This window comes from Atractosteus spatula, chromosome 2 (genome assembly GCF_055471065.1).
Source record: "Atractosteus spatula isolate fAtrSpa1 chromosome 2, fAtrSpa1.hap1, whole genome shotgun sequence".
Classification (NCBI taxonomy): Eukaryota; Metazoa; Chordata; class Actinopteri; order Semionotiformes; family Lepisosteidae; genus Atractosteus; species Atractosteus spatula.
In genome coordinates, this window is record NC_142707.1 from 53,564,212 (window position 1) to 53,582,552 (window position 18,341).

An 18,341-nucleotide genomic window follows, 5' to 3' on the forward strand; every position below is an offset into this window, starting at 1 on the left:
CTGTAACTGATGAAGCAGAAACTGAACTCTAAGCAAACATGAACATGTGAGAAACTCAGATTTGTGTTTACAAAGCTGTGACTGATACTGCCCTTTGTTTGGCAACAGGACCCGTTTAGATTGAAAGAACTGGAACTTTAGCAAGACGAGGCTCAAGCTATGTGGACCTCTGCTAAGTTTCAAGAACAATTTGCTACTTTCTACTGTTACAATTTTAACAGAAGGGATAGTAGGGAGATAATAAAAGACCTTAAGCCATGTAAACCCTCCTAAAAAGCAAGATTGCTGTGAATAACAAATATGATTGCATAAATTTAAACACTTCCCGTTGTCCACCATAGTATGAAAGATCGACAACACTCACAGCAGACTGACAAAAGCAAAATGACTGAACTGTTAAATCAGAAAGTTTTTTAAAAATATATTTTTTGTCTGTTTCCCTCATGTTGTCCCACTTGAAACTCCCTTTGATCCTCTGTTCAGACTGAACCATCTCAAATTGGTAGCAGAAAATAATAATTCAATTATACTGAAGCTTCAGACCATTTTGCATGAGACACAAGGAGCTGTTCAGCTGGTCATGCCATTATTTATGATGTGAAGAAAAGGATGCTTAGAACAAAACTTGAAAATGCTGTCATATTTCGTATTATAGTGGGCAATAGGAAGTGTTCTAATTTATGCATACATACATGTTATTCTCAACACTCTTCAATTTCTTAGTTAATGGGCAACTTGAAATTCCACATCAGCAAAGCTGTAACAAAACAAAGCTTGTATGTAGCTAAATGCTATAAACCATAATTGCCATTAACTTGTGAACTGGTTTGCTATGATGTATTATTGAATTTTCAAGAACACATTATGCTTTCTTTTACTGATTAAGACACTTTAACAAAAGTAATGTGTCACAGCTAATACGCATAACAGATAAAAAGTGTACTTTTTAAGACATAAGTTCATTTGATATCCTTGCAAAGTATAATGTGACAGCATGTTTTGTTTTAGTGGAATTGCATTTAAAACTGAGAACAGCAAGAACTACTCTATACAAAGGGAACAAGCTATGCAGCCATGTTTTTGAGGCTTTTCAAGAAGTGGCGGGATGAGATCATTGTATTAATTAGCTTTTAGCAGCCAAACAAGTTAGATGGACCAAATGTTCTCCCCCATGTGCAAACACTTTAATGTTGTATGCTGAAGATATAAAGAGGGCAGTCTCCTCCATTTTGTTTAACAAATGGGACAATCACGTCAATTTAAAATCAATAAATATCAAAAGCCTTACATGAGACTTTCTGATTTCACTTTTCTGCAGGCATGAAAAACATGAAAAATTACCCGCAGAACACTGTATTTAAAATGAAATAGAAAACCAGAACCAATTAAAATGAGGTCAATGATTTTGGTCATGGTCAGAAAAATAAGATTAAGTACTAACAGCACAACATCATTTGTTAAATAAATTAACTTAATAACACAGCACAGTTGCCTCCATTCCATTGTTCCTGATGTCTACATTGTGTAGTGTTGACTGTTGTACTGTGTATGTCCTGAGAGATCAGGGCGATTAAGAATTGCAATGTGTAAATTAAAAACACCGCTCCCAGAACATTCAAAGATTATAAGACTTGCCAACCGAACGCATCTTATGATTTATTTCCTGACATCAAATTATATGAAGACAAAAAGAAGTTCCCAACCAGTTTTAGCAAGATCGATTTAAATTCTTAAGGAACTTACAGGAGTTCACGGAGGATCCTGGATTTTAAAACTGGGCGTTCAAAATCCTCTAAAACAATAACAGTCAACCCATCTGACTGGAATCATGTCATTACACAAACGGTTGTGGGAGTCTGGAGCAAACAACCCATGCATATTGTTGAAACTTACACCTGGCATCTAGAAGCCTGAAGTCTGATTGGCTACTAAAAACCAGAGGAACTAGGATGGTAGGCCTCCTCTCATTTGTAAACTTTTGCATGTTCCTAATAAAAACGTAAAACAAAGACAATATCCAGGTTTTCTGAAAGCCTGGTACTGGCTGCTTCACAAAAGCTTGTGGCAAACCGTACTTGGAGGGTGGTCCTACCTGGCTGGCCACAGCTTTTAGTGTGTGTTGTGACCTGTCAGAAACTTCTGGCACCTAGCCACCTCTACTGATTTCTTAATATTTTTTTTTGCTAACTGCTTCCAGAAGAAGTCTTTGTATTATTTACAGGCCACATTTACATCTAGTCAAGATTGCCTATGATGGGTCACAGCAGTGTTCCATTTTCGCATGTTTGTGCAAGCTACACCAAATTCACTTGTGGCATATAGCATTTATAATATAAGGCCAGCATTATTTTTAGTTGTTATTAAAGACATAAATCTTGAGAAAGCATAACTGATTAAAAAAATGACATCTCCCTCCAGTCATGCAGAAAAATATGGATATATTTTGCAAGAAAAAAAGAGCTTTGTAGATAGTCAAAAGTTATAAAACAATGTGGTACTTAGGGCTATTAAGTGCAGCTGGGTACAGCGAAACAGTTGGGAAGCAAGTACATAGCTCAAACAGCAGGTTGTTTTAAATAAAAAGCAGCTGGTTCTGCTCTCTCATACTGATTTGCCATTTTTATGGTTTTAATATTAGGTTTAATATGCAACCGTTCTTTCAAATAATGATGCACAGATAAATAGCCTTATACTTGTTTTCTTTTTAGGATTGCTAAAATATTTAACTGCTTGTAATGGTAAATAATAAGCCAAACACTTTTTATTTCCATTTTATAACTACACACAGGGGTAGATTCAGAAAACTGGTTCACTAAAACCAGTGAATCAAATTCTTATGAATTTAGGATCTGTGGCGAATTTACTAAGGGAGTTCAAAACAAAACTGAAAAGGAAACCAAGAGACCTTTTCCCTAAACCTAAAGTAGAGGTCTGCATGGCACACCAAAAGCAGTATTTAAAAAATATAGCTGGTTCCTGTGCCTCGCGATCAGAGAGAAAAGATAAAGGCTTCTGTAAAAGAGGAGGAAGGAGAATTGAAGAGCCTGTACCGGAAAGGATCTTTGCCATGCCTTGCTTCATCTGTTCATCAGTTAACTGGGTACTGCCAGACTTAAACATTGTAACAATGAATTACATTTATGTCATATGTTTCCTCCCAGATGACCCCAAAATGTCTTATAATATATAGAACATACTTTATCCGCAACCAAAGTGCAGCACCTACCAGGGTAACATCAGCTAGCCATTTTGCACCAGCAATCCCATAAGTCTGCACATGATTCTAGCATGTTTTATATTGTTGGGGAGATGGAAAATTTACTTTTTTCTCTTCTGATGCTAACAGTGAAAAAATTATTATTATGTTTGATTAATACAGTATTTTTTTCTCCTTGGACGTGAACACCTAGTTTGCTGAAATTACAACAATATTCCAGAACAGATTTGGTACTCTTTTGCTCACATTTGGTGATGCAGTGAGGCAAGAAGTGACACTGCAGTTCAGTGAAATAAAGTCAGCCTCGTGTTACCATAAATGTCATCTTTAACCCAAGGACACAACATATGTGGAAGAACAGAATGTAATTAGGGAGACGTGGTATAAATGTATATATATATTAAACCTCAATACAGATTGCAAGTTCTGACACTCAGCTATTGAGAATGTCAGCTTCATAAGGACTCCACAGACACAGACAGGTGGTCTGTCCTCTTTCTTTACAATGAAGCAAGCTAGCCTGCACAGACAAACAGATTCTACACTGAAAACAGCCAGATAAACAGCTCACACATTTGACAGAGTTCAGATTTCGGACTCTTGGAAGCACCTGAAACGTATAGTTTCGATTCACTGTTGCTAACAGTGATTTCAATTGCTACCACTTTGCCATGCTGCATTTGCTTTAACTGTCTCCTTCCTTTATGTAGCATTAAAAAGGACAATCTATGTTTTAAGTTGTGATCAACTTTAAAGTTAATTATTGATAATTTTATTAGTTAATTATTGAAACTTTAATCTATTTATACAAAATAAATACAAAACAATGGAAATTCTGTTTCTCCAGATGAAAAATCTCCTTGAGTATTTTTAGCTGTGCGTAAGCCTGAGGCAATACAGGGATCACAGTGTTTATTGCATTGGAAGGACGGACGAGCTACAGTTACATTAAAAGCATTATATAAAAAACCCACAATACAAATAAAGGTCCCATTCAGAAGATGTGCAGTGACATTAGGGAAGGAATGAACACACTTGACTCATGCTGATCTTAAAAAGGCCAGAAGTGACAGTGTTCTTTATGGTCATCTTCCTTGTGGTTCATCTTTCAATATTCAGAGAGAAGAAAGTACAAAAAGCTACACTATAGATCTTTTTCAAGATGTTTATGGAAACAAAAGATCCTGGAAAATGGGTGGAATCAACAGAATCCCATAACTACTTTTTGTTATTTTAGTTGAACAGTCATCTGCTTAAGGTTCTGAATAATCCAGAGGGTTTGCCCTTTTGATAAATAATGACGTGGAATTTTCATGAAATCATGAAAAATACCAAAAATGCTGAGGTTATTATGGACATAATAGGCAGTCTATTTATAAAACCAACACATCTAGAATGGAAACAGGTTCTTGGTCTCAAACGCAGTTTAAATACCTAATTTTACAGACCACATGCCTAATGAGATCAGAAACTGTTTTAAAAAGTAATACCCTCAGCATTCCCAAACCAGAGGCCTAAAGAAAAAAAAAGAATGTCAATAGTACAACCCATTTAGTTTTACATCACTTCTATTTTGAAATCAATTGCTTTCTTTTCAACTGACCTTAGGTTAAGCACTGTCTCCCAGAAATAGCTATGAGAGTATTTCTTACTGGAGTTTGGAAATCCAGTTATGTTACAAAGATTTAGAGGGACAAAGAATGCTTTCCATTGAGGCTCAAACTGGAGGCTAACAGAAAAATAAATAGAAAACAGACACAATTCATTGATATTAAACTTTTTTAATACTTTACAAATCCACAGATTAAACAGAACTGCAGAGATAGTACAGCTTCAAATAAGTATATTCACAATAAACCTTACCACTAAGACAACTGAGCACCCGTTAAACACAGATGTTTAGTGTAGCAGAGTAACAGAATTTGTTACATTTCATAAATTAGGAAATAATGATGGAGATGGAGGGTGACTGTCATGAAGGACTGCTATTGATTCTCACAGCCTGAAATGTAATCTGACATAGACCAAATAATTTCACCTTTCAGGAGCCAGAGTGCCACCGTTTCACACTTGGGTGTTACGGCACGAGTAGTAAAAAATGTAAAGACTATAGTCTACAGCTTTTAAGTTTATGCAGAAATACTATATTTCATTCTTAATGTTCCTTCAGAAATCCATGACTCCATGACTCCAGAAATCCATGACATGTCAGTTTGACTCAACATTCCACTGTGCCTATGGCTGTTTATATCACACACTACCTAACATTTCCCACATGGAAACCTGAGGGGTATACGGCTGTCCTGATTGCTATATTCCATGTCCTTACAGTAACAGCCACAGCTGTCGCACCAGGAACATGTGTTTCATTTTCCATCTCTGGACCGATATATGAGACATTAGGTGCTGCAGGTTGCTTTAATGTACTTAATCTTCTTTATTAGCTTTTACTTGGCATGGTAAAAAAAAAAATACAGCGGGGAAAAAGTTTATAAGTGCAGAAGCTGAGCACAAATTTTCAAAAGATCTCAGCGGGGGGAAGCTGTTGTAATTTTTTTTGCCTCCGGTCGGTAATGAACACATGCAGCTCTAATTGTTGTTATTGACCTTGCACTTAAATTCTTGTTAAACTACAGTGATCTTAGTCAAAATCATACAATATTGAATAACGTTAAAACTGAAGCTGTGAAAACAGATTTCAAATGCTTGTTTTTTATTACTTTTGTCTTAAAACATGGCACTTCCATGTGGACAAATTCCCTTGTCTTGTTCACATCCTGATTCCTTAGATAATTTATAATTAATAGAAAAGGATAAAGTATACATTTCTGCATGTGGGGGAATTTTACAAAGTACATTTAGTGAGGGCAAAAAGGGCAAAATAGATCTGTTTTAATTTCCAAGAACATTTATGAAGGCAGCATAAAATAAAGAAACTCATTTTATGTCCAGAAATTTCTCATTGTATGGACATCTGAGCCGATTGGTGAGTCAAACCCTAAGTGTAGGATCTCGAGTACCGACCGCAGCAAAAGGTTAGATTTCAAATTCCAGTTGTGACAGACACTCAGAGCTCTTATAACTTATTGATAATACGATAATGATAATGTCCGATACAGAAAAAACATTCACATTTAATGGACCTCATCAGAACCGTTTTAAACACAGATTTCAAACAATTACAGAAAATGAGAACAGAACAGCAAATCAAACAACCGCGATATGTATTCAATCTGAAATTTAAACCAGTCCTCACAAAAATATTACAAACTCTGAATCAGGTATGGCTTCCCTGTGCATTCACACAACTCTGGCACTGAAGCACAGACACGATCAGCCCCTGGGCTGACGACTGCCTGACATTCTGCCAACTCTGCAGGTGCAGTCAACTGGCACCGGCTGACCAGTCAAGGCTATGTGCAGTTGATGGCGTGGCAAGCTGGTCCCACAGAGGGTCTGTTGGTTTCAGGAGAAAAATCAGACCACAGCAAAACAAGCCAAATGAAGCATATGGCCCCCCCTTGTTTAAAACTTTTCTTATGTTCTTAGGTCAGGCTAAGCGATAATCTAGGGATCAAAGTGAAGCTACAGGTCCACATAGAAAAAGTACTTTCAACCTTTCAATTAAAAACATTTTGATCGACTGCAGTGCCATAAGCATTTCTTAGGGCTGAAAGATAAGATACTTTTCCTCCCTTGTTTTTTTTTATCATGACCATGACTTTTATTCACCTTACAAACGCTTCATATTGCAATTGAATCCTGTTTTTTTTTTCCCCACTCGTTGTAATGACTTCATACAGTACTTTGGAAGAGCTTCAATAGATGAAATAAATTCAGTACTTAAAACAAAATGCAATTAAAAAACATAAATCTAAGAAGGCAAATTACGCCTAAGCCTGAAATAAAGCTGCATGAAAGGTGTGCCACAACCCATTAGGAAACTTAACCTTCTCAAGGTTAAAAATGTCTTTATTTTCATGGCCAGAAGACTGAAAGGATTTTATGATCAAATGCATTTCCAGCCTTAACATCTGTTTAAGGTCAACAGAACTTTTCCATAAGGTCACCGTTGTTTAGTTTGCATGAATTAACACCACAGCTTGACAGTTAAACCTGACATAGGTGGAGGAGAAAGAAAAAAAAACACCACATTTGAGAATCTTCCATCTAACACTTTGTTGGCTTTTCCCCACAGCATCAGTCAGCACCTTTCAATGTCACAGCGGACCATGCCACCACAGAGCTACTTAACAGCAGAGAGCTGTTTTAATTGATCTGTCTTCCAGAGCTGGTGCAAAAGGCCATTTTATATCCACGTTAATACTTAAAATAGCTATTCACACATAACATATGCAATGATGCAAGTAAGTCTAATCAATTGAGCACTCAAATATATCAGGTGGTTTTTACTACATCTGCTACCTACTGAAGTCCAATTTTGTTGTAGTCCCTAGCAACAAAATGAGATGGTACAAAAACCTGCTCAGTTAAAGCAAAACATTCAGACAAATTTATGGGAAGGTGCAGCAAGAACACTGGTGATATCATTACACTTAAGAGCCTGAAGTAAGTTTGTCTGTGTTTTCTGCCAACAGTGTCACTGTTACAGCACTTTGAGGTCTGGATTTATGGATTGTACACCTTACAGTGTGTTGTCAAAGCACCGTTGAGCAGTTAAGCATTGCACACCCATCATCAACTTGCAATTCCCACTAGAGGAAAATGTGTGTGTATTACAAGTCAAACACACTAGCAGGTGTCAACCAGAAATGTTAAAAAGCAGGTTACTCACTGCCTCATTGATATTTCTACTATATCCCACAGGGGTGCCGTTTTGGCATCAAACATTAAAGAATGTCATTGGAAGAATTACTGTTCAAGTGCCATGCAGGAACCAACTGACTACATGAAAAGCACTGAAACACTGTTATGCTCTGCTCATGCACTTTTTTGAAAGAAAACCAGTCTCTGCTCTGTTTCCTTACATGGCAACAGTTGTAGAAAGGCCATAACTGTTGTACACAGGTGGGCAGAGGTTTCATATTTAGCCAACAGTTAACAGTGCCAATATAATAACAACAATAATAATAAAACTTCATTTTATAGAGCACCTTAGTGCCTCAAAGTGCTTTACAGAACGAGAACAACGAAAAATATATCCTATATAAACAATGAAATTACACAATGAAAGGAGACAGTAGATGGGATACTAAATAAGGTAGGAGCAAAGGGGTATATAACAGAACCAGTTAAGTTAAGGCCCTTTTCAAGAAGAAGGCTTTGAATCTAGATTTGAAAGAGCTTAGGGAAGGTGAATCTCTGATATCTTTTATATCATCATATCTGATATCCATAAGACCTCATATCTTCAAGACAGTTTAGTTAGGATTAACGGCTTTAACAACAAGACAACGTTTCAGACTGGACTGTAGTCAAGAGAAGTCCACTAAAAATTCTACTGGCACTGTTAGAAAAGCTACATCCCTGCCCAAAAAAACAAGTCAAGCAGCCTTTAAACTTGGTGTGCACTGGAGGTCTAATAGTCTGGAGCTAATACGGACTCATACCGTACAATGCTCATGGAAACTGAAGAGGTTTACAGGATTCTAAATTTATACTTTGAAATCCGAGATGAACGATCAAAATCAAAGAGTAAGAGAATTTACAAGATCACCGTTTTTCTACCCTTTATTAGCAGTTAAATAATTTTGAAATGGCCAAGCTACATACAGATGCAGACACACAGCACCCACTCAAAACTCATAGCTGCGGTAAACTGACTGCACCATGTTGTGGTGCGATTCAGCTGTGGGAGTCACTGGCCAAAGGTGATTGAAAGGTGGCACTTGAAGTCACGAATGCTTCATTTAATCTGTTTTACTACTGTACTTCTTTAAATCCACTTAATATGAATATTAATATGGAATCATGTAACTACATGGAAATTCTTGTGGCTAAAAAACTAACCGAAGCATGATAATGTCTCAGACCATGATTAATTAGATTAAAATAATATAAAATACACCCACACCTCTTTTTACAAATGTTTTTAATGAAAATGTGATACTATGAAGCATGTGAATTGTTACCCACATTAACCCACATCTTCATCAAAGTCTTCAATTTGGTCAGTTTTGGTAACTACCAACTCTTTTGTGTTTATTTGCTTTTCAATATATGTTTTAATATTCACTATGTACAATATATTTTACAATCAAAATCTAAATTAAAATTGTTTTCTAATTTCTATTGATAAACAATTACAAATAATTCTGTACACTGCATTTAATGAAATTATGTTAAATTGTAACTATTTTAAAAATTATGTTAGTGTCATTGTACAGTTAGATGTAAGACTGACACAGGAAAGCACTAATGGCTTTATACACATTTAAAGGTCATTCTTAATTTTTGTAATAAGATTTAAAACATGGCACGTTAAGGATTCACTGCACCATCAGACAGTTTTACAGAGTAGTTCAGTCTTACGTCAGATTATTTGAAAAAACAGAAGGGCTCTGGGCGTCATCTATCAACATACCGCACCATGTGTCTTGTGGCATGGTGATGACATCTCAAGTATCCTGAGTGGCTGCATCTGTACAATGATGTGCATTGTATTTAATCAATAAGCAAAAATGCCAATTCCTTCAATCTGACACTGCCCAGAAATGTACATGAAATTCTCTCATATTTTTAAACTCTGAGCAGCTCAACTAGTAAAGACACTGACTTACAGTAACTAGTAAAGATGTTAATACAAACTAAAACATTTTGGGTATAATAAGAAGTATTATGAAAAAAATAAGTTTATAAAGAAAAATTGTTTTTGTCAAACCAGTGGACTTCTTGGGAATGAACAATGAAACGCAAATCAGGGAACAGAAGTGGGAATTTTGTGGAAGTACATTTAAAACTCTTGTGAGGCAAAGGGTAGTGGGAGTATGGAACAAGCTACCCAGCCATGTTGTTGAAGCCAATAACGTCTTTCAAGATGGATGAGATCCTTGGATCTACTGTACTACTACCAAACGGGCTAGATGGGCTCCTCTTGTTTGTAACCCTTCTTAAAGCTCTTCTTATTGACACTGCTGGTAGAACTTGATTGATTTCAGAATATAACATACTGCTGTGCAAGAGATTATGAGAATGCAAGTTAAAATCCACATTTAAAGTGCACGGAGTAAGCAATGCTCGTTTCAACATTCAGAGACCAGTTCCTATGACTAAGGTAATAAGATGTCAGCACTCAATATGTCTAACTGGACAAAAAAACAGTAAAACTCACAGCGAACACAGTGGCTCTGTAAAGAGTTTGGAGAAAATAAAAAGCCCTGTTGGGTATGATTAATTCGATTGCTGGCACGGTCAGTGTTTGTCCAACACGGGATTAATGTAATCCTTTTAGGACTTTAGAGAATGTCAACAAATATGCCTGGAAAGTAGCAGCCGAAAATATATAGCACTATTGCACAGCACTGGAAACTCAGCATAAATCAGAAGTTCAGTGTCAAGTGACGTTACAAGAAGAGATGTTTTCTGGGGAATAGATTTTTTTCCTGTGAAGATTTAGTCAAAATACTCCCCGAATTCATTTTCTGTAAAACCACACAAACTGACTTGCATTAATTAGACTATACACAGAAAAAAAATACTATTTTCAGACTACCGTAAATAAATAACTCTGTGGATCAAGAAACCAAGAACACAAAATATTGGAAGAATTACAAATTTAAAACCAAGGTTCCTAATATATTTTAGGTGAGCCCACCTTCCATTTTTTTTCATCACACAAAATGTCTGGAATATAAATCATTATTAAATCACCTGCCCTGGTAATTTCCACAAAGGAGGAATAGAGGAATGGCACTGTCCACTCAAACTCTCAAAAAAAAGGTGTAAAATTTACCCAGCATGTTATATGTTTAATGGCAAATTGTTTCATTCAATCCAATATTTCTACTTAGGATTATTATACTTCGTATAATAAATATACAAATTAAAGTTGTTGTGTTGTTGTCACAGGGAGGGCAGGAGGGGTGCCCAAGTGAGTCCTTTTAAAACAAAATGATGGCTCAGCCGCAATTACACTTAGGTGCAAAGATGATGGTATATTATGACAATGCTTCCCACGGACAATTATATATAGCAAAACAAAAAAAAACAAACAAACAACAAAACTGAACTAGTACACACACACAAAAAAAACAAACCCTTTCTTTAAGAAAGAGATCAAGAGTTCTACTACAGTTAAGTCTTATCAGCTCCACACTAGAGCGATAGCGAGACTCAGTTCCCTTAGATCTATCTCCCCCTTTCCTAAATAGGTACCATATAGCCCTGCCCCCTTGGACTGTACCACTGTTACAAAACTATGGAGCTGCATTTCAGCCCAGATAAACTAATTTCCCTAACATGGGAATTCCTTTTTACTTTTAAAAGAATAGAGTAAACAGAATGTACAAAAGAAAAATACCAACTCTGAATACTTTTTGCTTATCTTTAACCTCCTGAAAAAATGGTACTTCCTTTAATGGAAGATGTGCGCATGCACCATTCCACATTGACAATATAAAGCCAAGTTGACAATGGGTATTGGTTTAGACCAATGAGGCCACCATACCTGGAAGTCGGACAGCAACATGGAAGAGACAGACAAACAGACAGAGTGCTCTCTCTCACAGATAAGTACAAATAAAGAGAAAAATGACAATAGACTACAGAGTTTGTGTTTATGTATCTTCATGAAACAGGAACTGGATTTGAAATAAGAGGTGTTAATGTATTGCGTGTATGAAATAAGAGACTGCTAGCCAAGCCCCGAGTGTGCACCCTCATGAGCTAGCTAGCCGACAGGAAAGTGTATGCGAGATCGTGTGTAACTTAAGATGGATAATGAGTGTCTTGTAATGTACTGTCTGCGGACGGTGAGAGAGATCCCCCTGTCATAGTTGTCTTGGGTTTTATCGACACTACTCATAGGTTTTTGACTAGTCTTTGCTATGTGCACTCTACCCAGGATAGAGTGTTAGGAGGGAGTGTAAATTAATGTTGAAGCATTTTGTTTTCGATGAACATGGAGCTCTTCCCTAATTGGTTAACTGCTTTCCTTGTGAAAACAGGGAAGATGTGATTATTTTAATTTATTTACATTTTATGTGAAAAGCCAACAGCACAATAAGATTCAACTTTATTTTTCAGTTTTAGTACTGTTTTTAGAATTATATAGTTACAATATGATCGGTAAAGTTTTACTCAGACAATGTCAAAAAACACTATCATAACTCCGTCATAAACACTACAGAATATAATAAAACTACACAGATAAAACCATATAGCAAAATTTCACATAACATTACAGGACCACTGCGCTGCATCTGCAGAAAGGCTTTATCAGCTCGGAGTGGTGTCCTCCATCATTTCCACCTAACCTCTTTACCAACATTTCTGTTCTTAGCATCCAGATTAAACTATGTCAGGAATAACTGCAAGCCTATAATGTTATTTGCACAAACGGTTATACAGGATTATGCATGTCGCTTTATCCTGTGGTATAGAATTTATTAAGGAATGGTGATGGTATTTTGTAGCCTCATTTAAGCAAAACATTAGAGTATATGTACTCAGGAACCGAATGGCTCGAGAACAAAAATCATAAAGAAAGCTACACTTCCATGCAAAAACAAAAAAAGCAACAGAAATGAACGGTGAAGTAGAATGCAAATGGACAATCCAAACATCTTGGGGAATCTTTGCTTAAAAAATGTACCTGCTTTTTTCAATCTACTGTATGTAGTAACAATACATACAGCAAAACTGTGGACCAAAAAAACCCTGTATTCGCCAACTTGCATATGAAATGTGTTAAGTGTGGCCTGAAACCAATTAAGAAGTTGCCCCACAATATTATCAGTGCAAGCCGAGCAAGTTAGTCATGCTACATATGAACACCAGTCATTCAAACTTGATTAATGTTCTTTAGAAATACTGTATAGTCAATCTTATTTAAACACTGATTTGTTCTCTAAAAAAGCAGAAACAATCACTTTTCTGTATGACAACAAGAACTGAGAAATTAATGTGAAAACTCAGCCACCAACTTTTTAAAATACAGCAGTAAATTTCAAGTAATGCACAATACCTGGAATAACCAGAAAAAGAACTTCAGGAGTGTTTTCACTTTTCTTCGTTGGTTTCAGTTCCCGTGGCCCAAACTTCAGAACCTCTGTTGCCGCTCTGCAGCAGTAGATGCATTCTTTATGTCTTTCAGACTTTTCTTTTCTGCTAGGTGATCCCATTATAGGTGCTAAACAAAATAACAAAACAAAATAACTCTTACAGACAGAAGCAATATGTATGTACATGTAGGGAAATGGATTGAAAGCTGGACAATGAACATACTGTAGGACAGTAAGACGTCTTAAGGGGCACGACCTCTAATTGGGCAGATGCTCACATTTGTGTGCCACATAAATTTGGTTTAGGCTCTATGTTCTTCCTAGATCTGTATCAATAATGAAGATTCTAGCGTACAGTAGTCGGCAAACTAGTTAAATTTGTAAGTCATGAAAAAATAGTAAAGATGGCAAATACAAAGAGAATTACAAAAAGATGTATATAAATTCATGAATTGGGTAGATCTTGGGTAGAACTTTAACCTTGATGGGTGCAATGTGATCTACACAGGAAGTAGAAACATACATTATCCCTAATAAATGGATGTGTCTGAGTTACAGGAAACTATGCATGAAAGCAATCTAGGTAATTATGTCTTATGTTTTGCACTCATCACAGCAAACTGAGGACACAAATAAAAAAGGAAATGCAATGCTTGGGTTTACATAGAAAAAAAAAGAGGAATTTAAATACAGGCAAATTATGTTAAAGATTTACAATGAAGTAGTAAGATCTCATTTAGAAATCTGTAAACAACTTTACAGATGTTCACCACCACAAAAATAATACTAAAGACTTAGAAACAGTTTAAGAAGAGAAATATAAATGACTGCTGGAGTCAGGAGATTGCTGTTTACAGACAGGTTAAGGGAGTCACATTTCTTCAGTCTACAACAAAGAAGATTGAAAGGAGATTTCATCCAAGTATATAAAATATCCCATGGGTATAGATAGGGTTATCCCATGATAGACTCAGTAGTAAAATATCAACTTGGGGTCACAAATGGAAACTTAAAAGGAAATTCACTTAGAATGAAGAATAGGAAACATCTCCACACAAAGAGCTGTGCGTATGTGGAAAATGTTTGCCTGCGAAATGATTGAGGACCTAACTTTGGGTTCATTCACAAAACAGCTGGATACAATTTTAGAGTCACTCAGGTAGTAAAACTACAGAATGAGCAAGACTGGCTGAATGGCTTCCTCTCAATTTGCATCCTTACTTATGTTCCTAACCTGTATCTTTATCATGCCGAAGAGACAGACCTCCTTCTAAAAACGACATGGAACTTACAAAGCTGACGACAACCATATGGCTATAAGTGAAAAACAAAAGTGGATCAGAATAATTTTTCACAGTTTATCAAAAAAAAAATCCTTCTTATTGATAAGGTCGCAAGAACCCACAACCTGTCCCAGAAGTGCAGGATGCCAAGCAAGAATAACCCTTGAGAATCACCCCGGACCGCACATCATTCCACAGCAGTGCACCATTTAGAGACACCAATTATCCTAGCCAGCATATCTTGAGGAGGTGGATGAAAAACAGAGCAACTAGAGAAAACCAACACAGACATGGGAAGCATATGCAAAGTCACATGAAAATATGAGTCAGTTCCAGGCCATGACATTTGAAACAAAGTATATGGACAGACGAGACCAAGTTTAATCTTTAACAAAGGTTAAAGTAGTAAGAAAGAAAGGAACTGCAGACACTCTAAAACCACCCCTCATGTTCAAAGCATGGCCTGGAACTGGATCACGTATCTCTGTTGATGATGTAACTAATGATGGCAGCAAAATGAACTCTTAAATGTAAAGTAACATTTGGCCTGTTTATGTAGAAGAACATGTTTCTGTTCCCTTTGGGCTGCAATTATCTACGCGTGACAGTAACCCAAACCATGTAACAAAAGAGATCATCAGGAGAAAAAAAGTAAAAAATACTGAACTGGTCCCTCCATCCATACATTTTCTATGCTATCCCAGCAAGTAACAGGCTCAAGGCAGGATACACCCTTGACAGGACGCCAGGGCATCGCAGAATATACACATGCACGAACACGCACATGTTCAAACCAGGGCCAATTTTCCTAGAAGTCGATTAAACTACCGCCTTTGGACTGTGGGAGGAAACTGGAGCACCCAGAGGAAATCCACGTGAACACGGGGAACAAATTTCACAAAGACAGCACCCCAGGAATTGAATCCAGGGCCCCAGTGCTACAAGGCAGCAATGCATCACCGTGAACGAGCCCAGTCAATCCAAATTTAAATCCCAGTGAGCATGCGTTTTACATGCTGAGGAAAAAATTAAAAGTCTGAACTACACAAAACTCAAAGTGGCCACAGGAAAGGCTTGGGAAACCATCAAAGATAATTATATAATGTTTGGGCTGCAGACTTCATGTAGTTAATATCTGTAACAAAAATACAACAAAATACCTTTTTTTAAATAAGAAGATCTCTTATCTTATTCAGGCTACTGAAAAACAAAGTGATACATTAAATAATATTGGTATTGAAGAAGCAGAGACGTTACAGGTACTAGAAGATTCATCTCCAGTGTCTTATGGTATTCTAGTGATTCATCTTAAAAAAACACAGAATAAGAGAAGAATCTTTTGAACAATCACTCAAGAGAGATGGCAATACCTATTGATTGGAACATTGCTAATGTAAATTGTGTCCATGTAAAGCCTAACAAAGCCCAATCAATTAATTGACCAATAGATCTTACTTCTCCATGTTAAGTCTGGGAAAGGATAACACAGAGGTTCATCTGTATGGCACTAAGAGCCTTTGGGATAGTCAACATGCATTTAGCAGGGGTAAGTCCTGGAAAGAGGCTCTTCTTTACCCAAAGGATTGTAGGAGTATGGAACAAGCTACCCAGCCCAGTTGTTGATGCTGTAACCATGCCTTGTTTCAAGAAAAAGCTGGATGGGATCTCAGTTCAATTGAATACTAACTAGATGAGTTGAATGGCCTCCTCATGTTTGTGAACACTCAAATGTTCTTACTATTGGAGTTGTTCGAACAAACATAGAGAATACGATGTGGTATATTAAGATCTACTCAAGACTGGGAAAGTTGGCATTTTAATGTAGACAAGCACAAGTGAACATTTAGAATACTGTGTACACCTTTGACCCCCATAGGGCAAGAAATAGTTACTCTGAAACCAGTCCAGAGAAAAGTAGCCAGATACATTATCAGACTCCAGAAGACATTAATGAAAATTAAGAGGAAGTTCATTTAAACCAAGAACAGGAGATCCTTCTTTACACAATGAGATGTGAGAGTCTGGAACAAATTAGTGAGATCTTCACATCAATTAATGAGCTAGATTGTGTCCTCTTATGTGCAAACTTACATTCTCATGAAAGCCACTATTTCTTTGCTTCTCTTGGAGAAAGGGATACAGTACTTAGACTCTCTTGAGGCTTATGTTTCATCAGGCACTGGAACTGCAATGCACAGATGTTTAAGGGAGGTTTCATAAGTACATGAGAAAGGTTCCAAAATTGAGGCCATTCAGCACAGCTACCCTATCTGGGTTCAACAGAAATGAAAATATACAAAGAGTTAATACTAGGTCTACAGACAGAATATTTTACTCATGATAGCTTTAGCCATTAGAGGCATGCAAAATGATGACAAAGTGTGCTGCAGCAGGCCCATAACAAGGTTTCAGGGGAGAAATAAGGTTAACACTGAAAATCGGGCACAATAAAACAATCGCATGAAAAAAAACTAAAGTAAAAAAAAGGTTAAAGTCATTGATTCACACATAATGGATAGGAAACACCGCACCTCTGCACTTCTCTGATGTCTGATCTGTTTTTTAATGAGAAGACTACGCCCATCTCAAGTTGATCACTAGAATGTGATCAACTTGAGATCATACCCAAATGCCTGAGCTGAAATGTCATGTTCTCACTCATTTCAAAAGAAAATGTGATGGTCCACCCGTACGAAAAGAAGGCCCATACGAATACAGTACAACAAATGATTTAAAGAATAAAATCAATGAATCTTCTATAACTATTTACCTTTTCGTTGTTGGCAGTTCTTAGCGGTTCCGGTTTTCCAAAATATCGATGTATTTGTTTTCCGAACAAGACTGGAGCAAAACATTGAGGTGTCTTAAACGTGGTGTTTGGTGCAGAGTCCATAGTCTACTCAGACGATGATCCACGTATCAAGATCATTTCCAGTTCAGTTACCTAATTTTCAGAAAGGGCGAAAAAGAAGAATTATACAAAAGTTTTATGCACACGCAAAGTACTATGTAAATACAAAATGCACTAATTGTCCTCACAGTAAACACTATTTCTGCTACACTTAACTAATATTATAATACATTACATAAAAATAAAAAATCGGACAGAAACTGATTATACTTTATGCATACTATTTTCATCCTTGTTGTCTCAAAATGTCAGCGACTCTATTAAGTCCAAATAAAAATAACTAGCATTCGATGGTACTACGCAGAAGTTAAAAACGATATTTAACAAGAACTCGGCTTAAAACATTCTCCATCACCTTGCTGGAATAAAATTTGCAAACCGCAAGAGAAAAAAGCGCTACGGCAACTAAATACCTCCGACTGAACAACAAGCGTTGCAGTGATAACGTTCCTATTAAAACAAAATCATTCTTCATCTTCTTTCGCTCTAGAGTTAACTAATCCTGTTAATACAGTATATGCATGCCGATATGCTTTAAATGTAAAATTTTAACAAGGTTGGAATTCAGTTTATTTACTTTCGAATTTATAAAGGATAGCGCGAAATGAATTACTGGGCAAATTTAGTAATGTTCTATAATAATATTTTTAAATATAAATAATAAATTTGATTTATATAATGCTTTTCATCCAAAAACGCTTTACATGTATGTATATGTATATTTGATGCTTTCTAAGTAACCTGAAAAC

At 36.5% G+C, this 18,341-nt stretch overlaps 1 protein-coding gene across 2 annotated transcripts in view; it reads right to left on the bottom strand.

The window, feature by feature from the left end:
• Positions 1-18,002, bottom strand: part of ldah (lipid droplet associated hydrolase) — a 110,849-nt gene extending 92,847 nt beyond the window's left edge. Inside the window, exons 1-3 of one of the 2 annotated variants that reach the window (XM_088909711.1) lie at positions 17,948-18,002; positions 17,452-17,625; positions 13,362-13,526 (exon numbers count right to left, since the gene is read on the bottom strand). In XM_088909711.1, the coding sequence (XP_088765837.1) occupies positions 13,362-13,526; positions 17,452-17,536 (250 nt within the window). In that variant the 5' untranslated portion in view covers positions 17,537-17,625; positions 17,948-18,002. Of the gene's footprint in view, positions 1-13,361; positions 13,527-17,451; positions 17,859-17,947 lie in introns of those variants that run through there. The other variant, XM_088909712.1, reaches the window with a different exon arrangement.
• Positions 18,003-18,341: the final 339 nt, after the last annotated feature.